This window comes from Symphodus melops (assembly GCF_947650265.1).
Source record: "Symphodus melops genome assembly, chromosome: 4".
Classification (NCBI taxonomy): domain Eukaryota; kingdom Metazoa; phylum Chordata; class Actinopteri; order Labriformes; family Labridae; genus Symphodus; species Symphodus melops.
This window is the reverse complement of record NC_136694.1, coordinates 17,239,419-17,262,606: the sequence shown is the minus strand read 5'-3', so window position 1 is coordinate 17,262,606 and position 23,188 is coordinate 17,239,419. Positions and strand designations below refer to the sequence as shown.

At 40.3% G+C, this 23,188-nt stretch overlaps 1 protein-coding gene across 2 annotated transcripts in view; it reads left to right on the top strand.

Moving 5' to 3' along the window:
• The window catches only part of slc4a8 (solute carrier family 4 member 8), a 30,500-nt gene extending 7,515 nt beyond the window's left edge, over positions 1-22,985 (top strand). Inside the window, exons 2-25 of one of the 2 annotated variants that reach the window (XM_079341534.1) lie at positions 4,656-4,737; positions 5,402-5,554; positions 6,015-6,150; positions 7,513-7,673; positions 9,898-10,074; positions 10,181-10,269; positions 10,814-10,971; positions 11,085-11,172; positions 11,281-11,427; positions 11,557-11,657; positions 12,927-13,101; positions 13,197-13,330; positions 13,424-13,669; positions 14,309-14,414; positions 14,759-14,920; positions 15,007-15,120; positions 15,201-15,362; positions 16,008-16,259; positions 16,383-16,451; positions 17,375-17,548; positions 17,628-17,759; positions 17,861-17,955; positions 18,312-18,417; positions 18,595-22,985. In XM_079341534.1, the coding sequence (XP_079197660.1) occupies positions 4,656-4,737; positions 5,402-5,554; positions 6,015-6,150; positions 7,513-7,673; positions 9,898-10,074; positions 10,181-10,269; positions 10,814-10,971; positions 11,085-11,172; positions 11,281-11,427; positions 11,557-11,657; positions 12,927-13,101; positions 13,197-13,330; positions 13,424-13,669; positions 14,309-14,414; positions 14,759-14,920; positions 15,007-15,120; positions 15,201-15,362; positions 16,008-16,259; positions 16,383-16,451; positions 17,375-17,548; positions 17,628-17,759; positions 17,861-17,955; positions 18,312-18,417; positions 18,595-18,600 (3,225 nt within the window). In that variant the 3' untranslated portion in view covers positions 18,601-22,985. Of the gene's footprint in view, positions 1-4,655; positions 4,738-5,401; positions 5,555-6,014; positions 6,151-7,512; positions 7,674-9,897; positions 10,075-10,180; positions 10,270-10,813; positions 10,972-11,084; positions 11,173-11,280; positions 11,428-11,556; positions 11,658-12,926; positions 13,102-13,196; positions 13,331-13,423; positions 13,670-14,308; positions 14,415-14,758; positions 14,921-15,006; positions 15,121-15,200; positions 15,363-16,007; positions 16,260-16,382; positions 16,452-17,374; positions 17,549-17,627; positions 17,760-17,851; positions 17,956-18,311; positions 18,418-18,594 lie in introns of both variants that reach the window. The other variant, XM_079341533.1, reaches the window with a different exon arrangement.
• Positions 22,986-23,188: the final 203 nt, after the last annotated feature.

Sequence of the window (23,188 nt, the reverse complement as noted above, 5' to 3'; positions counted from 1 at the left end):
AACATGTTACAAGGATAGATTGAATCGTGACATGTACCAAATAGCATCAGGACTTGGAGTCGAACCTGCACCGAGCGTGACATTACTAGCATTTTAACATGGAGCGCCTGTACTACTAATTGTGTGATCTGAGTGCCCCTGTTTTTTTGACGTGACCTTTTATGCATTTATTTAGCGATAAGACAGCGTGGATAGAGTCCGAAATTATAGCTGTAGATGTCCACATACATTTTTTACTCTGATCTCAGGATATTTGTATTTCAACACTGTTTATTAAACTAATTTACTAACAACTTTAATCTGCTCAATTTATCCATGCTCGTACACAAACACCAGACGTGCCTCACGTTTTTGAAAAGTTCATAGGAGTTGCAGCTGTACATTAACATTATTGAAAGGAAGCCATGAGAAGCTTCAGTTTTGATAGATGCAAGGCACTTGTCCACAACTGGCGCTTTTGCTTTTTTTTTTTTGGATGTCTGGACAATGGACCTTCTTTCTCTCTCACTCTCTCTTTCTCTGAAACGGATTTGATTCTGTTTTCTTGGTTTTGTTGCATCTTATCTCTCTGCAGGAGTCGAGGGGAATTTTTCCTTAAACAGAAGTTTTGTTATGATTACTGGAGCTGCCAAGGGCTCACGTAGTTTAAAATTCTGTGTGCTCAGTGAGGTCCTTGCACACACTCTCGCGCAATTTTATGAATAAACAAAAAATACATAAACACAGGTTGGACATATATTTGGATGGCCCACCCAGGTGTTGTATATGTGTGGTAAACTTTGTAAATGACATGCTGGAAAGGAGACACAGGTTGGATTCGAACCTGGACCGTCTGCTTGGTGGATTTCACCTCCCAAAGTTTATTAAGAGAGAATATGGGGCTCCAGTAATTCAAGTCAGAGAAATCAAGTGGAATTCTCACAGATAGTCTTTACATAATAAAAATATGTTAAAGGGTATTAGAAAGACATCTTTCAATCATCAGAAGGGCTAAGGATGTAGCAAATCATGGCAAAACTGTGACATGCTGAAATGGTATTTGAAATTATTGTATGTATTGTGTTGTACCCTTCTATTACCCCCCTTCTAGAAGACCTAACCAATGTTTTTGCTTGAAAACAGTTGGTATTTGCCACCAAATTAAAAACTCTTTTGTAACAAGAGACAGCTCCAGTATATGTTATAAATTACATTCTTGCAAAGGACAAAACCTCAAGAACATCAGCTATTTTTGGGCCTCGCTGTAGACCGCCTCTCTGGTGCATAGGCGGTAATCTGTGTGGAAATTATTTTCGAGTCATAAACCCTCCTGAGCACTGTGACTGATACAGAGCTGGAGGACAAGAGTGAAGAATAAGGGGGACGGTTGCCAAGAGATAGAAACAGGCAGCAAAAAAACACAAATTATTCAGCACGTCAGTGGAAAATCATGCTCACGTGCACGCTCTGAGGGTCGCAGATGTGCTCCACCAAACAAAACTTTAAGTGCCATGTGAGCTTTTAATTAGCTGAAGCGCTTAATGTGACACGAGGGATTGACATGGAACCATTAACCTGTTGAAAAGAAAATGACAGAGATCCATTAACCTGTTGAAAAAACACATACCTGCATTAATTTCACATTAAGAAGGTGCTGTGGCCAGGATGACCACAGGCTGTGACTCATACAGGACACAAGGGCACACAGCTCTGTGATATGCTCAAGCACGTAGAATACATCCTGATATTTCTGTTGTAATGTTGTAGTCTCGGTAACACATATTGATTGAGCCTCAGGATAATGATATTTCTCCATTTCTATTTTTATAAACATATATTTTTGTGTGTGTGTGTGTGTGTGTGTGTGTGTGTGTGCATCAAATGGATCCATGCTAATTGATGTTCTGATAGTGTACTGTCCTTTCTGGGACAAAGAGCTTTTAGCATATCTCTCTCTCTCTCTCTCTCTCTCTCTCTCTCTCTCTCTCTCTCTCTCTCTCTCTCTCTCTCTCTCTCTCTCTCTCTCTCTCTCTCTTTCTGTCTTTCTCTCTCATCAAGTCTCTCTTACAGTGCGTCTGTCTTTGATAAAGCTCCAACTCTAATGACGCCAACACTCGTCCAGCCGCTGTGCAAACCCACACAGTGCATCGAGACAGCCACAGCTGCACTTCCTGATAACACCATGAAGGACTGTGTGAAAGTGTGTTTGTGTGAATCAAAGTGTGGGTATTATAGAAGACTAAGATTCAAACAGTGGATGTGTGTGTTTACAGTTTTCTTTAAGCAGCAGTAACTGATATTTATGATAACAAATTGAGGACAATGTTGAGTAAAAGTGGCACTGCTAGTTTGCTTTACTGTTGTGTTTAATTGTGCGCATGTGTTTTTTTTTCATGACTGTTAAACTTCCTTACCCATTTTTCAAAACACTTTTTTAGCTATACACAGTATAAACACAGATAATGCTTTTCCATGTAAATATCACATTTACCCTTTGAATTACACAATTATAAAAGCATGAGACTCACATTCATTGTTTAGTCAAAGCATGACTTCCCAATTAACTGGCCTAAATCTTTGAGAGGACAGAATTATCATGGGACAAAGAAGTGCTCAGTCATGGAAAAGGAAAGAAATCCCACTGCACTTATACCAAGAAGAGGGTGTGACTGGAAGCAGGGAGGCACACACACACACACACACACACACACACACACACACACAGACCTGTAAGTGGATGTCTTGGGATCACAAAGCTGTTTTGAATTTTAAGTGGCTGTCTGCTTTAAGAGCTGTGGGCTTAAAAATATAACAACAAACTTTAGAATGTGGATTTAGATTGTTGCTTTTAATCAGTTAACACATCCATCTGTCTGCTCTGCATGTTAATCCGTTTGTACTTATCACAATCTTGTGTTAATATGCTTTGCTCTTTAGCATGTATCTACATGGGGAGGCTATAGAAATGACTAAAAACTGCCCAGGGAGAGTGCAACCTAAATATGTCAGAAATGGAGCTAAAACAGGCACCCACAGCTCTATCCACATTCTACACACACTGTACAGTGACAAGCACAGTCCTACACACACACAGGATAAGCACAAGTAGTGTGAATTAAGAGATCAATACTTCCTATTAACAGATGAAAATCATATATATTGAGTTCCTGAAATCTATTTTTTTTCAACAGAATCTTTGAGGATCTAGATCTTTCGTTCTTCTGTGACAGGTCAAGACATTTTCATGTCACCCCAATAAGAACACTTCAGGAAGACACATTTACATTTGTGCTTCTCTGTGTCACAGCCAGATCTGCAGCGTGTGCTACATTTGCTTCTCACTCGATACTGGACAGACTTATTACTGTAAAAGACTGCCTGACTCAGACTCTTATTCCTCAGTCCACTCTGAATATACTGGTATTCTTACAGCATATATGCTGTATCTTTTGATAGCGTTTCTGTGCTTCTCACAGAGACACAAAATACAAAAGTCACGTAGAAATTTTTGAGCTAAAAGCAAACAAACCCACATCTACTCTAAAATGAGACCTTTTTATTATCCTGAGTAGAGGTCTGCACTGTGCAGGTACATTAGCTAAATTAAATCAAGGAATGATTTAACTAACAAACAAATTTACTAAATTAAAACAGCTCGTCCCTGAGTTCTCTTTCTATTCAGTGTTGTTTGCGGCGTCTGTTCTATTTGGTCATGGTGAACAGTTTTTTTTCAGACTGATTCCGTTTTATAAAAAAGGTCGAAACTCTGTTTTACGTTATTTTAATCTGCTTTACCATCAAATCCTGCATTCTCCTCAGCCGTATAGGCACATGTCCTGTGTTCATATTGAGTGGTTTGAAACATCCATGAAGTAGGGAATGGTATACTAGTGTTTGCGTGTGTGTGTGTGTGTGTGTGTGTGTGTGTGTGTGTGTTTGACATCCCTCAAGCACTTGTGTTTAAGTTATAGATTCAAACTACTGATTTGCAACAGCTTTAGCTGGCTTTTACATGCCATGATCACATACGTACATGCAGAATCCTATATGTGTCAACGGTTACATGTGTGACCCCAAATCAGGGAGGCTGATAAAAGTTTTTTAAAACTGTAGTGCAGTGGCACACACTGTCTGTGTTATATTTTTTTTGGTCAGTTCTGTTCAACTTCCCTACACTGTGTTTTAATACACTGTGGTATAAAAACATAGAATCCGCCTGCATCAGTCTGCTAACACTGCGGATGGATGTGGCAAACTGCTAATTTGATTTGATTACCCCTCGATAGTAAAGCCTCGCACATTCTCCAGCTGTCCGCCTGGCACAAGTGTGTTTTAATGGATATGTGTGTGTTTGTGTGCCTGCATGCCCTTCTCCCTTTGTATGTGTGTAAGACAGACTGAGAATAGCCTGTCTGGAATTTGATGCCAATGGTTTAAAAGCACTTGCCAGTGTGGCCAATTAGTGTCTCACAGTTACAGCGTCACTTGTTTGTCTTAAAAGGAAACTGCTGCACACAATGACCTTTGAAGTTTTCTGAGAGGCTGAAGGTGCTCTGCAGTGTTCAGCTTTTCCTAAATAACTGTATGGCCTCCATATACATTTTATGTGCACAGCAATGGCTTTTACATTATACTTACATGTCTTTTGTTGGTTTGTTATCTTGTTTGTTTGTCAGAGGCCAGATGAGGAGGTGGTGGTGGACCAGGGAGGGACCAGCTCAGTACTGAACATCCACTATGAGAAAGAGGAACTAGAAGGTGATGAACACGCATGTGCTGGAAAACTAGTCATGATATATATGCTACTGCCCGTATCACAAATTAAACCTGCATTCACTGGGAATGTTTTTAGCACACAAATTCGGTTTCTTATGCTCATCAATCAACAAACTGCAGGGTGTCTAGCTCTACCCTTTATATCCTGATCGGTACGCCTGGTACATTAAAAGGGCTGCAAAAACATAGGACGGATTGGATCGGTTATTTTGATATCATTTCCCAACTTTTGACTATATAGACCAAACTGAACTGAAGCGGACAACTTGGGGGGAATAGGGCTTAAAATTACACCTGATTATATATTTATTACTCTAGCAGTTAACTATGCAGTTGTTATTGGTAACATGATTGTTGCAGCAATAACTTCCAGTAGCTGTAAATCCATTTTAATATAACAATTAACATACGTATAATAGGTTTTTAGGCTTCTTATCATATAATAAACATTGGTAAAATAACTCATTTAGGCTTACTCATGTAACAGTTGACCCTATGCTTCATACAAAGACTCCATAAAGCTTTCCCAAATACAGAAGCGCTAATATTATGTAAACTTGTATTTTTCATGAATAATGGCACCATGTACTTGTGTAAAACTATTGATCCCAGAAAGACTACATTTTCTTGTCTGACTTCTTTTCAGGCCACAGGACCCTGTTTGTGGGGGTCCGGATGCCCCGGCAGAGCCACCGTCACCACAAGGCCCATAGCTCTCGCCATCGCAAGAGAGACAGGCGGGCTGGAAGCAATGCGACACAACAGAGCGAGGAAAGTGAGGCAACGGCCTCCAGTCATGGTAACACACATACACAATACCTTTCCTCACGCTGCTGCATTAAAAACTGTGATTTTTGTGTCTTTACATCAGACAGTGTGAGGGGGGGAAAAAAAGGCTCGTGCTTAGTGTTGAAAATGTACCTCCCTGCACAGAGGCAGAGGTTGTAAAACAAAGTCTATCGATTCTGTGGGCACCTCACATCCTTGTATAAAACACGCACACAGTGCTCCGGGCTAAAATTGACAAGCCTGATAATTAGCTACCACTGAACAGGAACTAGTCAGCATGTTGCATGTGTTTGTGTCTGCGTGTGCCTTTGCAGATTTTTATGTGGATGTTTGTTTTGTGTGGATGTGTACGAACATGGAGCCAGTAAACTATGAAAAGGCCTGTTAGCACGAAGCATGTTGTGTCTTTGTGATGCTTTCGTTAACCAGGTTCTCTCTTATTCTTCTCTCACATCCTCTCTCTTCATCAGACACACCGTCCCAACGGGTCCAGTTCATTCTGGGCACAGAAGAAGACGCTGAACATGTGGCCCACGAGCTATTCACTGAGCTGGATGAGATCTGTGTGAAGGAAGGCAAAGATGCTGAGTGGAAGGAAACAGCCAGGTCAGGATCTCTCGTGGGAGTCGTTTGCAACAGTACTAGACAATAAAGCCTCTGACAAGCTGGCAGCTCTACTGTACTGCTACAAAAAGGGACAATCACATGTGCAGGTTACATGTCAAGCTAAGTGAATCTTTCACTAGCAACGACCTCACCACAACCATAGTTATGGCATAGTATTTAATGATAGATCATATGAACGATAAAGACAGATGAATATGTGTTAATGTAATGATTATGATGGAGGAGGATGTTGTTGGTTGGCTGGTCTGGAAGGATGAACTGACTGCAGGGCAGAGGGAGACTCTTGAGTGGCAGAACCGTCAAGCGTAGTTCTGCCCGAGCTGATCACAGCCCAAACTGTAACTAGAATTTAAACAAACGAACGAGAGGGATGAGAAAGGAGGTTGAGTGGATGAGAAGAAGGGAAGGGAGGGTGGGTCGTCGAAGAACTGAGACAAACGGTGTGGAGTGGGATGGCTCAGTGTCAGTAGGAGGTGTAGTTTGGGCGAAAAGTTCCTGAAAAGTTAATATACAGTACATTTACTCCCTTTTCTAGGTCCAAAGGAGAGGGCGATACTAGCATCTGCCTTTCATATCCTCATGTCAAAGCCAAATGATGTTCTTTAAATGAGAACAGGACCCTGAATAAATTAAAAAGTGCTCGGTAAAATTATGACCTAGTTGAGTTAAGAGCATGCTTCTAATGATCATATGATCAATTCGTTAAGTTTTGCAGCATTTGCCTTAAATTTGTTTTCAATCCTAAGGCGCAGTCAGTGATATATTATTCTGTGAAAACCCAATTTAACAATTTAATTAAAGCACGAAATACAAGAGACGAAATAGAGAGATCCATACTTCCCTTGTATTTTCAAAAAGGACTAAGTTTTAATATGAGTACAAACAAAGGCTTTAAATACAGAATAAATAAAGATATCTGAGCTGTGTTAATTACATTTCTCTTGCTGGTAGACCTGGTACTGTATTTCATAGGCAAGTCTTTATGATAAATAAAATGTAGTTTGTAGTGTGGACAATACATTGGTAGCATTGAAACCCACATCAGTGTTAGCTTTATTCTTGTTTTTATCAATGTTCTACATCCCTATAATCCAAATTTAAATAAGTTACAAAGGACAGGACAAAATAGGTGTTTGGAACAAAATGTCCAATTTTCCAACATCCTGACCAATATTGTAATGTACCCATATCATTATATTGTCAGCTCAGCGTCTGCAATGGGGTCATGTAAGGATTGACTCTTACTAAACTAAAGAACACCCTAAAGCTCTATACAAATATAAGTGATAAAAAAGTTTGAAAAATCATGTCCCTTATTTCTTGTCTTTCTTAACTGAACAGGTGGCTAAAGTTTGAGGAGGACGTAGAGGACGGCGGGGAGAGGTGGAGCAAGCCGTACGTTGCCACTCTCTCCCTCCACAGCCTATTTGAGCTCCGCAGCTGCATCATCAACGGTAGCGTGTTGCTCGATATGCACGCTGACAGCATCGAAGAGATTGCAGGTAAGACATTTCAGTACCACAATGTTACCTATCCTCAGTAAAGAGCCTGTTTTTATGATCTTTTTCTTTCTCAGATCTTTTTTTCATCGAATCAAGAATCAGTTTTATTGTATGTGTAAGTGGCTGTTGTCACTTTGTCATATAGCTTTATGGTTTCACACATAATATTTCTGTCTAGTTCTCGGCCTCTGTCTACCATCACTTCTTGTTCATGTTCTTGAGTAGAGTTTACAGTCATCGACATAAAACAGGCTCTATCTGTCAGATGAGATGAATACGGCATTTTACATCTGATTGATGCTTTAAGATAGAGAGAGAGAGAGAGAGACACAAACACAAACACAAACACACGGGCACACAAAGTACAGGCATGTGGGAAGCATCGTCATTTTTCTGGAAGCAGGAAAACACAAAACAGACACTTTATCAGACTTGAAAAAGTCTAGAGATACTTGAAATGACTCCTGGTGTTGACATAAACAAGCATCAAATTGTCAAGGAGAATTTCATGCTCACTGTTCAGCGGTGGCTGCAGAAGCTTTGTGACATCAAGCAGAATGTTTTGGTTTGCTGAGTAGGTGTTGTAGTTGACTATGCAGCTGATCCTCTGTTCAATCTCATTTGCAAAGTGTATGGTCAGAAAGTTATCTCACACAGTTCAGGTTTATTATCATACCTTCACAGAATTAACTCTGCATTGGTATTTTGCATGCAGGCACACGACTGCATAAGCCCTGACCATGTATATCTAAATATTTCACCAATTTGTGTTCAAATCGCAATATAAACATGCATAATTTCACTTGTACTCGCTACGTTGTATTCAGTATTTAAATGTTACAGCAAAGTAACAATGTCACATTTGAATAAAGTAGACTTTTTTTGGTCAGTGGACTTTCTGGATTTACACCATTTTCTCTCAGCTGCCCTGAGCAGAGTTTGTTTTGAGGTGAAGCTGGTGAGGAGCAGAGATTGCCTCGTTAGAAAGCTGATCTGATGTTTTAGTAATATAAAACCATTTGTGGTGGTGCCTTATGGAGTTCCAGTTGACATGGTTTAGATGTGTGACAGTCAGATTTGCTGTGGAGCCTTTCCAAGTTAAAATGAGATCCGGAGAATTGCCTACTCTGTGTGCGGGAGAAGTTGGGACATGTTTGAGGTCATTTTACTCATACAATCATACACAAATAAAGATGTGCAGGGTTCATGGCTCAGGGCTCAATCAGCCATCCTCACTGTGTCAAGAGTGTGTCAAGTTTACAGCCTGAACGGCCTTGTTGCCTGCAGCCAATCGTCTTCTCCAGCACTCCACTGCTCCTTACGCCTCCCTCTCTGCTTCACCATGTGACTTTTGTCAGCTGCATCTGGACGTAATTCCACAAACAAGATGATAGAAGAGACAGACTTCTTTCTTTAGTCATTTATTTTTGTTAGATAGATAGATAGATAGATAGATAGATAGATAGATAGATAGATAGATAGATAGATAGATAGATAGATAGATAGATAGATAGATAGATAGATAGCTCGTGGAGGCTGTATTCTCAAATTAGAAATAACTCAATGTTAGACTAACCACTCGTGACTTTTGACTTCCATGCAGGCTCCTTTGTGTAGATCTCTTGTCACTGTCCTTATTAACAGGGCAGATTATGTTGCTGCTGAACTTGACACATTAGCTGGCCTTGAAATGTGCTAAGTATAAATTCAGCCACTGCAGTGTGTGAGTGTGTGTGTGTGTGTGTGTGTTTGTGTGTATTTGGGTGTATGTGTGTTACAGTTTGATTGACTGGAAGAAAAGGACAGAAGGGAAGACCATGTTCTGACTCAGCAAGTTGGCATGAAAATGAAAAGAGAGAGTGGGATGGAGAGATGCTAATTATTCTCTGTGTTCCCACATGACCCCACGTCTGACACATATTGACCTCCCTCTTCCAACAGTCACGGTCTGTTCAACACTGTGCCCTCATGTATTGACAGATGTCTAAAGAGAATTTCACATTCAAACTTCCAGTTAGAAGGGAAACGTGTTCTATCTGTTATTTTAAGAAAGGATCTATATTTAGAGCATGTCCTTTTTATGTGCACAGCTGATTTGTCATAAACGCATCTCAGATCCCGTCAAACCGGTTGGAAAACATCCACACAGTAGAGGTGATGTTCAATAAAAGCTGCCTGATTCCAATAATTTGAGAAGTGTACGTCGTTGTCTTTTGTGCTGCAGACATGGTGCTGGACCACCAGGAGGCGTCCCATGAGCTGGACGACAGTGTGAGGGTGAAGGTGCGCGAAGCTCTTCTGAAAAGACACCACCACCAAAACGAGAAGAAGAAGAACCTGATGCCCATTGTACGCTCCATTGCAGAGGGAACACGCAAACAGTCCGAGACCCATCTGACAGGTAGGTGACACATGTTGCACAAAAAATGGCTGCCAATCAATGTACTGTATATTCTAACTCGTTCTCTCTGTCTCTCTCAAACACACACACCTTTACTTCTGAGCAGGGTCAGCCACTTCTCCTGTACCTCCTCCAGCTACAGAGTCAGCTAAAAATGGAGGCGCACAGGACAGCGCCCATGTGGACCTCAGTAAGGTAATGAGCAGGAGTTGTTCTGATAAATGTGTGACATTTAACTAGATGACAACATCCACACATGCCGGGAAATGTTTATGGCTGTGTTCTGAGAAAGCCACAAGAGGATGTAGGAAGGAAGAGTCGATATTTAACAACGTCAGGATGAGACATTTCTTCATATTTTAGTTCTATTTATGTAAGATCTGTCATCATTGTTTGTTGAGCTGTCAACAAATCAAATCGATCACATGATGCCCCCTAGGAAACAACAGAATTATATTTGATCAAATTGCATTAAGTAAGTTAGGACCATCACTGTAATATTTAACAACCACATAGGACACCGATAAAAGGATACATGTAGCCATTAGTTTGCATCTGGTGTTTTAGTGAGTAAATTTTAATATTCCTAATTCCATAAGGAAAGGATGCTGTCCAGCTCCAGTCATTTCTGTTTTTCCCTTTGATTCTAAGGTAAAGGATGAAGTGAAATTCCTGATAAATAAATCCTAATGTAGGTATTAATCTGCAATCTTAACTGTTTGACACCTTGTGTCGCCAGGTGGACATGCACTTTATGAAGAAGATTCCAGAGGGGGCTGAGGCCTCTAATGTCCTGGTGGGAGAACTGGACTTCCTGGAGAGGCCCATTGTTGCGTTTGTCCGCCTCTCCCCTGCTGTGCTTCTCACAGGGCTCACTGAGGTCCCCATACCTACCAGGTAGAAGACGTGTCTCCCCTTGTTCATGCAAAATAATGCGTTCAAATTTAAAATCCAGTCGATCTTATTCAGTAATCCAGGATTAGCTGAATCCTCTTGCTGACATATTTCAGGTTCCTCTTCATTCTCCTGGGCCCCGATGGAAAGGCTCAGCAATACCACGAGATTGGACGCTCCATGGCCACCATCATGACAGATGAAGTAAGAATGCTCAATGCAGCTTCAGGATTGTTTACAGAACAAATGAAGTGTTGGCTCTTGCAGAGAAGGCAGTTCACTTCCACTGAACTTCACTTTTGTCTGAATTAGATCTTCCATGATGTCGCATACAAGGCAAAGGACAGAAGTGACCTACTTGCTGGGATAGACGAGTTCCTGGATCAGGTGACTGTCTTACCTCCGGGAGAGTGGGACCCCTCCATCCGTATCGAGCCCCCAAAGAATGTCCCCTCTCAGGTACACTTCTTAGATGATAGAAAAATATACTTAACTTACAAGTTTGGATTTATTAATAGAAGTAACACTGCCTTTGTTGATAAAGTTTGGATTTTTTGTTTGGTCCTGACTGTCACTATGGGTCTGCAGGAGAAGAGGAAGATGCCTGGGGTCCCTAATGGCACAGCCTACCAGGTGGACGAAGAGCTGCATGCTGAGCACCACGGACCAGAGCTGCAGAGAACTGGAAGGTATTATTTTAATATCAATCCTGTTCAAACAAAACAGATTTGGTGTTTATAAGATTGTCGCTGTTCACCCAACAAAAAGTGTTTTCTATCAGGGTATACTGTCATTAAAATGACCTGTGGATTTAGCACCCTTTGGGCCAACAAGGGATGTGTGGGAGAGCCTGGTGATGGGTTTAACACTCTGCACCATGTTTGACAGTTTCTTGAGCTACAAAATATGAAAATAGACTTGAGTGAGAGACAACTTGAGGTCGGAGAATCAAGTGACAAACACACTGACCAAGAAGACAATCAACACGAGAATATTTAATAACTAATGTCTAATAGATAAAAAAAACAGCAGAAGGTGTTGTTGTAGTCAGACTTGGATTACTTGAGCTCTTTTATCAGCTCAGGTGTTTCTGCACAGGTTGAAGAAGAGAAAATCAACTGACATGACTTCTCCAAATATGGAATAGCAATGATGGAGGTTTTGAAGGGAGCCCTCAGAACAGTTAAGGCCTTTATTCATAATTTGAAAAGTAACCTTTAAAATGCCACGGTTAAACACATTACATGTGTTGCTTGAACTAGTTTTCTAAAATTGGATGTTGGAAAACTAGATGTAGTTTGATAATTGTGTTCTTTTTGTTGTTGATGTTGTTTACCGTCTTTTATTTTACAGAGATAACACAAAATCAGACGATTTTAGCTATTTATTTTAAAATGTAAGAGTTGGACTCTAATGCGCTTTAACAAGCTTTAGCCTTAAAGGGATAGTGTTCACATTACCCAGCAAACATGTACAGTTGGGGCCCAAATGGGCCTCACTTGGGCTGGTTGGGCTTAGAGTGGGCTTCGCTGTTCGGCCCCACATGGGCAGTAGTAGACCCTGTCAACACACCCATGATGGGCCCATGTGGGTCAGATATGGGCTGGTAAATGGGCCCCATCTGGGCGGCCCTGCTGGGTTCCGGTTAATTTTGTCCGGGGGTTCCATGGTGGCCCCATGTGGGCAAGCCCAGATGGACTCAAGGTGGGCATTACATGGGCCCTAGCTTAGACCCACATGGGTAACCCAGGTTTCACCCATCTGGGGCCCAAACTAGCTGGGCCCCATGTGGGCTTATTATGGGTCCCTGATGGTACCTACATGGGGCCACTGTGAAACCTCCGGGTCCCAGCCAATATTTAACATTTTCAAAAGGTAAACAATATGTTCATGTTCACATGATCATTTTGTAACCTTAATGTTTCGAATGAACAACCTCATCCTCCTTCTGTATTCAGGTTGTTTGGCGGTCTGATCCTGGACATAAAAAGGAAAGCTCCGTTCTACCTGAGTGATTTTAAGGATGGTATGAGCCTACAGTGTGTGGCCTCCTTCCTCTTCCTTTACTGTGCCTGCATGTCTCCTGTCATCACGTTTGGAGGACTGCTGGGGGAGGCAACTGAGGGACGCATTGTAAGAGGATGAACACACACAGACAGACATTCAAACTGAGGCTATGGCTGACTTAATACTAAGCTTAACCAAGACCTTTCTCTCATTAACTCTAGAGTGCCATAGAGTCCTTACTGGGTGCTTCTATGACTGGAGTGGTTTACTCTTTGTTCGCTGGGCAACCTCTCACCATTCTCGGCAGCACAGGTCCTGTGCTTGTTTTTGAGAAAATCCTCTTCAAGTTCTGCAAGTAGGTTTCGCAGCAACCACTTAGGCAGTTTTATCATCACCATCCTCAGATTTGTTTTGTTAACTGATTTTTTTTATCCTTATCTCAACTCAGAGACTACCAACTGTCCTATCTCTCTCTGAGGACTTGCATCGGCCTGTGGACGGCCCTGCTGTGTTTGATACTTGTAGCCACAGATGCTAGCTCTTTGGTGTGCTACATCACACGGTTCACAGAGGAAGCCTTTGCCGCCCTCATCTGCCTAATCTTCATCTACGAAGCCTTGGAGAAGCTTTTTCATCTTGGTGAAGTGTACCCCTTTAATGCACACAGTGATCTGGACAAACTCACTTTGGCTTTGTAAGTATACAGAATGACGACAGTGACAGCGTTGAAAGACCTTTTATTGAACAGCTTATTTAAGTGGTGAACACTCTAGTTGGTTATATCCAGACTTCTCAAATGTTTTAAACTATTACCAAGCACTGGAGTCAAAACTGTTATTTCAGTATCTGAATGAGAAGGAAATGATCAACTGTATAAAGGTTTTCGAATAGTAAATCGAAACAGACAATGCTTGCACAATGATGTATATTTGTTTTTCCTTTTAAAAAAGCCCAGTTAATTTGGTAATGCATAGGTCTAAAAACAATCTGTCTAGGGCCAAACAATAAATATTTAGAGGGAAAAACTCTGAACATGTATGTCATTTTTATTGTAAATGTGTATATGTTCATAGAACATTTTGTCATTGTTATGTTAAAGAATAGCAGTCATTTACCTTCTATGAGCATCTTCATTTTCCTTGTTGTCTCTTTGTTCCAGTTTTCATTTTGAAGCATTTAAATCACAGTTTTTAAGCAGCTCCCTTTACGTCTGGCCTAATTTGACTATGAACCCATCCTTAAATAGTCATCCATTGATATTTCTTCGGTTCTACCTGATCTCTCTCTCTCTCTCTCTCTCTCTCTCTGTCTGCCTCTCTCCCTCTGTCTTTAGCTGCCGGTGTGCAGAGCCTGATAATCCCAGTAATAAGACCTTAGAAGTGTGGAGTGAAAGAAATATCACAGCCTTTACCGTACCCTGGGCCAACCTTACTGTGAAGGTAACGCAAATATGTACAAACACGCTGACTCATTATGTCAGTGTAACTTTCACATGATAGCACACATGGCATTTGCTATAAGGTACTTTAGTTATTATTCAACTAACCCCCTCACCTTCCCTGGAGCAGTGAACCTTAAGGACCTTTGCAAACACTGAAAGGAACATTCAATTGATTAACTTTTACTGCTTGGTGGGTCACTGAGCACACCAAAGGTTTACCTCTATATTATGTGATTTTATCTTCTGCCTAACAGACGTTTTACAAAAAACTATCTTCTGGTCAATTTATCTTGAATCATCAGATCCAATCGTGTTTCAATTTCACTGTGTGAATGTCTACAGGAGTGTATGAGTCTGCAAGGCCAATTCATTGGGACAGCTTGTGGCCACCATGGCCCTTACACCCCAGACGTTCTCTTCTGGTCCACCATCTTGTTCTTCTCAACCTTCCTCATGTCTGCCTTCCTTAAACAATTTAAGACAAGTCGTTATTTCCCCACCAAGGTAATTACTTACAGTAAGTATGATTTGTCCCTAAACAAAGGCCTGCCACATTAGTAACCTCCTAAATTGTTTTCTCTCATGTCCAGGTGCGGTCCATGATCAGTGACTTTGCAGTGTTCCTCACCATTGCTGTCATGGTTCTGCTCGACTATGCAATTGGCGTTCCTTCCCAGAAGCTAAAGGTTCCCAGCAAATTCCAGGTATGTAGGAAATTATATCAAACTCAAGGAACTGAATGGTCATGGTTGAATCATGACCTCACTCCTCTGTGATCTGTCAGCCCACCAGAGATGATAGAGGTTGGCTCATCAGTCCAATTGGGCCCAACCCATGGTGGACAGTCCTGGCTGCATCTATTCCTGCACTTCTCTGCACCATCCTCATCTTCATGGACCAACAGATAACTGCTGTCATCATAAACCGCAAAGAGCACAAGCTACTGGTAACTTGGCTACTTGAAATTCAGATCATGCAGCTGCACTTGAGATGTCTGGAACTCAGAAGATACAGAGCATCCTCCACTAGTTGGAAGACTTATGGTTCTACGACTAGCTCCTCTGGTTTGCATGTCCACTTGTCCCCCGGCATGGTTATCATAGATGTTTCAGGGGTGTCGCAGAAACACAACACCTGTATGATACCTCAATGTTGTAGTAAAAATAGATAAGAGGTGACTGAAATGGTAAGCAGATGCTGAGCACATACATGCACACACTTCCTGTCAACCCTGCAGAGCAGCAGCTGGACCAATCCCAGTTAAAAAAAAGTTCAGGGACATCACTGAAGATACTTAACCCTTAAATGTTATCCATCAGTTACAGAAAGGTTTGTGAGAGTGTGTAAATAGGCATTAGATTTGATCCAGATGAGCAAGGCTAGGCTGCCTTTGCTATCAGTGTTTAATTGTGTGTATTCATGATGAAATGTACTGTTTAGTGCTTTGAGTGGTTGTAAGACAAGAATTCCACAGGAGTTATGCTGTATACAGTATGTATGCTCCATATACCACATGAAGCTGTATCTCTGCAATGTTGCCTCCTCTCGAGGCTTAGTTCTGTATCCATCAGTCTCTCTCTCTCTTGTGCAGAAAGGTTGTGGGTATCATCTCGACCTGCTGATGGTGGGGGTGATGCTGGCTGTGTGCTCCATCATGGGCCTGCCCTGGTTCGTAGCAGCCACCGTCCTGTCTATCTCACACGTCAACAGCCTGAAGCTGGAATCAGAAAGCTCAGCGCCTGGGGAACAGCCACGCTTTCTGGGCATCAGAGAGCAGAGATTCACCGGCCTGGTCATCTTCTTACTCATGGGCTGCTCTGTTTTCATGACTGGAGCCCTGCAGGTTAGTCAGACCAGCTATACAATAATGCTACTCTGTGACTGGAACATTTAGTCAAAGGTGTGAAGGTATAACATTGTAAAATGGGACTAAAGCTCATTATTGTATGTTTTTTTTCTTCCCTAGTTCATTCCTATGCCAGTGTTGTATGGTGTTTTCCTTTACATGGGAGCCTCTTCATTGAAAGGGATCCAGGTAACATGCAATAAGACATTCATGAATGTTACAACATTTCCTTTATGGCAAAGAACAAATTCTGACTTTCTGACTATATGACATAATAATAAAGGCTTGGACTTTAAAGTAATTTCAATATGAGTAATCTAATTGGCTTATGAATAAGTAATCGAGTACTTGCAATATATATATTTGTACTGTAAAGCAAATACGTCACACATTGGGTGTTCCGCTATGTTTTTCTGCCGTGTCTCTCATTAGTACTCTGTATCTGTAGGATTTAAGTCCCAGTTCTGAATAAAATGACAAGTGACTGTGACTGCAACACATGACACTGTAGTGAGAACTGTCCACGAGTCCGTAGTAACAGACACTTTGCCAACACATTGCCCTCAATTCTGTCTCATTCACACTCTGCTGATGAAGCAGCGGGAGAAACTTGGGGTTAGTCAACAATGGCTGCAGGAGCTGGAGATCAAACCCCTGACCTCTGGTTTGATCGACAACCGACTACCACTGACCCACAGCTGCCTTTATGTTTGGGCATTAAACTAGTATTTTTAAATAATCATGTCAACAACAAGTACTTGAGTAATCATACCCATCTGTAATTAATAACATTTGTATGTGCAGAGGTATGTTTTTTAAGTCATACAGTAGCTTTACTTTAGTGATATTATTATTCATTATTATGTGCCAAATTGTACTCTTGCTCCCTCGATCTCAGCCTGTTAATTTCGATGTCCTGTCTTTGCCCTCTCCTAATCTCATTAATTTGTTCTCAATTCAATGAGGCCTGACAGTTAATCTAACTGAATTTGTATTTTATAATCACTTCCTTTCTGTTGCCTTTGTAACCATCTGTGCCCTGGCTTTACTCTCATTAATTCTGTAACCTCTCCGCCTCTAACTTGCTCCACCACCCACCTTGATCTTCTCAGTTTTTTGACCGTCTGAAGTTGTTCGGCATGCCAGCCAAGCATCAGCCAGACTTCATCTACCTGCGTCATGTCCCTTTGAGGAAAGTGCACCTGTTCACTGTCACCCAGCTCACCTGTCTGGTGCTGCTCTGGGTCATCAAGACTTCCCCTGCTGCTATTGTCTTCCCCATGATGGTGAGCTGAGTATCACTAAAGGCCCCTCCCTCTCCATTATACTTCATCTTAAACAGTTCTTTCTCTCTTGTGCCTGCAGGTGTTGGCTCTGGTTTTTGTCCGCAAGCTGTTGGACTTGTGCTTCTCTAAACGAGAGCTAAGTTACCTGGATGACTTGATGCCTGAGTGGAAGAAAAAAAACCTGGATGATGCCTCTAAAAAGGTTGAAGAGGTAGTCTGAGTGGCATTTTGAGATGCAAACATAAAAAGTAAATAAACATTCATGAATTTAATCTGTTTGTGGCGGGCGGGGTTGTCTTTGAGGAATCACAGGTTATGCTCAGTGCCAAGACGGATGATACAACTTCTGTTCAGATTTCCATGGAGAGCAGCAAGCCTGCTCAAACTCCAAAAGCACATGACCCCAGGTTAGAGCACACAGACACATTTAGACAGGTCATCAGTTGATCAGAGTTGAAATGCTTGTGTAACGTGAAGGTTCGATGTGTGGTTGGATAGATCACTCTTCTTCAGACGAACAGCAGGATGCAGAAAGATAACTCTCTCAGCAGCGCCTCACTGTCAGCCTCAGTGCATGTGCATGTACACTTCATTTTTACTCCGCACATATTACTCAGTTAGCCAATCAGAGGGCACATGTATATATATGAATTTTGTTTGGTCGTGGGGCTTTGCATCCTGTCAATACTAACACACAAATCACCTCTCCTATAAACTATTTTCTCTCTGTCCTGACCCTCCTTTTCCTGTCCCGGCTCCTCAGGTGTGATCCCTCTGATATTAATATATCTGATGAAATGTCTAAAACCACCGTGTGGAAATCCCTATCCTCCAATCAAAAGGACACTCGTCCTGTGGCTGCTAAGAAGGCAAGGCCATACCCTCTTTTTTCCTCACCCCTGCCATCTGGAAATTCTCCTGCCACAAATGTTGGTCACTTGCTATTTGGATGCTTTGAAATAGCTCCAGCTGGTGATTGCTTATGGCATCAGTCTAACTATTATTTGTGCTGTGTTCATTCTGGGTTTGTTTGTGCTACCCTGCAGGATTGAAGGGATGGAGTTCATAGACGAATAAAGGATATCCGCAGCCTGGCAGGCTCAGCTGTGTCACATGACTGCAGCTCTGGACCACGAGACACTGTGATCTGGAGGCTTTGACTGTCAGCTACTTCAGTGCTTAAGATAAAAGTCTTGATGATTTCTACCAGCTACACACAACACATAATACTGATGACACAAAACATGTACCTGCATGCTCTTCTATCTTTGTGAGGACTCACTTCCCAAAGCCAAAACTCTGTCATTCTGACTCTGTGAGCAGAAACTAATTACACCAACCATGAAAGCAACCACTATAGCCATGTGAAACAGTGGAAAACCTTCATCTTAACTATCCTCCTCTTCTATGTTCAGAAAGCCTTTAGTGACAAATTCTGATTTTGTACGCTGTGTTTGGCTTCCCATCTAAGATGTGACGTTGAATGATGATACAAAGGTGGAACCTTTCCCCTGTGGCTGATAAAATTAAATGGTATTTGAATGGTTCAATATGAGTTATATTGTGTGGAGCAAAGGGACAGGCTTTGGTAATGTCATCTAGAGACAGATCCTGGATCTTATCTGCCTACATTTGCAGTAAATAATGGATGACACTGTGGCAGCCACAGGGATTCACTTGTAGATATTGGGACATTTGTCGATTCACAGCTGAAAGCCCTGCATTTATTATTTACCCATTAGGAGGTAAAATCTCATCTGCCCAAAACTGTCACCTGTCTATTCCCAAAGTGTCAACAAAAAAGTATGGCTGGTTTGTTTTTTGTTAGGGGCCACAGCTGCTGTTGGTCTATAAATATAGTTTTTACTGCCCAACATCAATGAAAAAGTCCATCGTAAATTATTTTGTATTCCTTAGGCAATGCCAGAGCTTGCCACGGCTATAAACTTGATCTAGCACAGATAATGAGATCAAACTAAAGTATTCTAAAAAAAACAGGGGAAAACTCTTCAGTCATGAAGCTTACACGGCTTCAACTTTTGGCAGAAATTGTTCGTTTTTGGACACCATAAAACGAAGTATATGATACAACTCATTAGCAAAAATTTCCTTTCTCTTAACATGTCAGATCAGATGTTCAATAATGAAATGTTACCTCCTAATGAATGTCAGCTCAATATCTCCCTTCCATTTAGCTCTGCTTTTGGCATCTATGATGACATTTCTGTCTCTGTTGTTGCTCTATGCTCCATTTGCTTAACCAACTCGTCGCTCCTTTTGTCTGCAGCTGTTTTGCACAGGCCAAATTGTGTTTTTATATATTTCTGAAGTGATAAATTAGTAGGCAGCTCAATATAGAGCTGAGTTAGAATCTAAAGCATTGTAGACCAAAGGTAAACCTCAGAATTTGATTCTTAATACTATGGCAGTTCTTCAAACAAATTAACCTTTTATAAGGAGGTCTGCTGTGAATAGAATGTGGGTCCTCTTCAGTATAGGAGAGCATATGCAGAATTATATAGTGTAACTATTAAAAACATCAACACTCCGCCTTTTCACCTTAGCATCAGACACTATATAAAGGTTTCCCGCCGATACTGTACACTGATGGAGGGGAAATCCTCCTTTTAAACAAACACCTTTTTCTGAATACTTTGTTTTCTGCTTTTGATCCTTAACTCTACCAGTGTGTCATTTATGTAATATGCCATGACTTTTTATTTTTTCTTATAATGATGAAACGGTTAATAAGTTAGTAGATTTTAGTATTATATTGCAGGTTCAGTTAAACATAGACTTTTCCACTTGTGGGAGCGTCAAACTTGGTGTCAGTTTTGCGTGGTGTATGTAAAATGAAAATGTGAGAAGACCCACAGTGGTGGCACAAAAAAATGTAAAATGCAATCTTTTCCATTGTTGGATGTTTGTGTTAATGATTGTGTAGAAGGGAGATTGTTGCACAGAACCTTTGTTAATGTTAATGACAGTGTCTTATTTCTTTACCTCAGACAAGTTCATGAATGCTCTTGTAAGGCACTTTGGAAGGTGTCAGGTCAGGGGAGAGCAGAGCAGAAAGTGTGTGTTACATTTTGAGCGAGATGGGCATTTGTGTGTCCCTTTGATGATTAGGAAAGGGGGGGGGGAGAGATTACTTTTCCAGCAATAATTTAACCAAAAAGCAAATCCTATTTGACGTACAACTCCTTTTTATTCATCTGGGTATCTTTGCACCTGTACAATCTTTTTGTTGATCCTGTATTGAAAGCATGAAAAACACTGTCTGTGCCAAAAAGGACATTTTAATAATAATAATAATAATAATAATAATAATAATGACCCACATCAAGCAAAAAAAACTTTTTTGAACTTTCATTCACTTGGTTGATTCGAGGAATGTGTCAATTAGGATAAACAAGATTGTACTGTAATGTTTATTTTCTAATATAAGACTTGCATGTGGCTGTGGTCATAAATTTACTTAATATGAGAGGATCCCTTTTATGTTTCAGACATGAGGGTCACCTTAAGGTTTGGGGAGTCAAAGGAAGCAGGGACATGATGGTGTGCAAGATTTATCCTCACTAATATTTTCTTTCTAGTTGCACTTTCTGTAGATAAAGAGTTTGTGATATATTTTATTTTCCTGAGATCTATTACAAAATGAATCATTTAAAAAGGTATTATTTATTACAATATTATAATTATATATATATATAATATAATATAATTGACAATATTTTAGATAAAATAAAATAAAAACTGTTCTCTTTGCTTTCTGTAAATAGCCTAATGTAAAAAATGAGATAAGCTATGGTGGGAAATCTAAAAGATGCACAAAAGAAATAAAAGGAGAAATTAAAAAAAAAACCTCCTTCAGCGGTTATTGAAAAGAGAGCGTTGACCTCTGGTAGGAGACCTTGTTTCATAAACTAATATTACATCATTTGTGCTTTATGGAAGAGCCTTGAAACTACTCATAAATCTATGTTTTAATATACACTTTATGAATCCTCAAGGGAAAGTTCACTGTGTAAAAGGTCTAACTTACACAACACTGACCATATTCACATAGCAGCCATAGCTCTCTGATGTCATACTCATGGGGGGGAAGCTGTTATATTGTCATACTGATATGTTCAAGGTTTTATTTCATCTGACTTTAGGGTTTCTGTCAAATGAACATTTCACCTCATCTTGATTGTTCAGCAACTGCAGAGACAGTGAACAGAGATAATCTGGAGGGCCATCTTGAAGAAGTAGGATTACTCTCTACTCTAAATATCAGAGAACTGATAAATGAATCCATACAGCATGAACAATGTAAAGAACTCTGAAGTTGTGTTTAATATCTCGATTGAAAACCTATTTTTTGGCCCAGTGAAACATTAATTTACTTGATTTACAACTATTTTCAAGGCTGCATCCTCCACAGTCCCTGTCATCTGTTAAATGACTTTCAAGCAAAATGTACAAGTACAGTGAAATACCACTCAAACATCTCATAGAGTAATATCTTATTAGAAACACTGTTTTGTACACTGTATTTCCTGTTATGTACTTCTGATTCTATGGTCAGACTTTTGAATGTGAATAGTCTTTTTGTGTCTGAGGACCTGAAATTTAATGAATTACTGGCATGACTAAATATTATTCATTGTGTAAATACTGTATGTATTCAAAATCTCTTGATTGAGTGCAAAAATGGTGTATAAAGAAAAACTACTGAAATTTGTTTTAACCATTCAGAGCTCTATGACTGTAGAAGATAAATATTTAGTAACTGTTTGAGTTCTATATATGACCATCATGTGTCTTAAACTTGATTTGAACTCATTCATGTAAATGTGAATATATGGTAAGCATACAGTAAAATGCCTTCAGTATACTGTAGGCGACTGCATATACATGTGGCCAAGAAGAGTCACACATTTTTGATGGATGTGAGTATAAAAATATGTGCTATATGTATGTGCCTGTCATAGAATACATAACTTCTTCCTGTAGTGCTGTCCATATTCATGTTAGACCACATCACATGTTCCCAGATAACAGCCATTGTTAAGCCAATAATGAGTAACAGGCTGTTAAAACAGCAAAGAATCTGTTCTTCATTTCTATGTACGTAAAGTGAAAACTATACAAATTGTGATGTTTTTTCCTCCTATTGAATTTGGGAAAAAGCTTGTGTCTGTGTCAAAGACACTGCCAGTTCAACAAAAGTGGAGGAGGACGAAAGAATGCGCTGCTGGAAAGCAGGAGACTTTCAGGGAGAAGAGCACCCATACTGCAGTACCCTCGATTTTCAAGTCTTTGAGCCATAGAAAAAGTGATGCCTTGTTTCTTCAACCATGAATGATACATTTTAAGTAGAATAATTCTTCATGTTTTATATGTATTTGTAATTTAATTTTTGATTATGGAAAAATAAATACATGCAGCTGAAATTACATTTGTTTACAGTTATTGAATTTTTTTGTTGTTTAAAAGAAAAGATTTGAAATTACTGAGAGGTGATGATTACATTTTTAATAAGGTGGTCCTCTAGAGGGCAGCATTGTCACAATCCTCTCAATTGTATTCTCCCTTGGACACTCCTAATTTTGATTTAAATTTAGAACTATTTTAGTTACAGGGTTATTT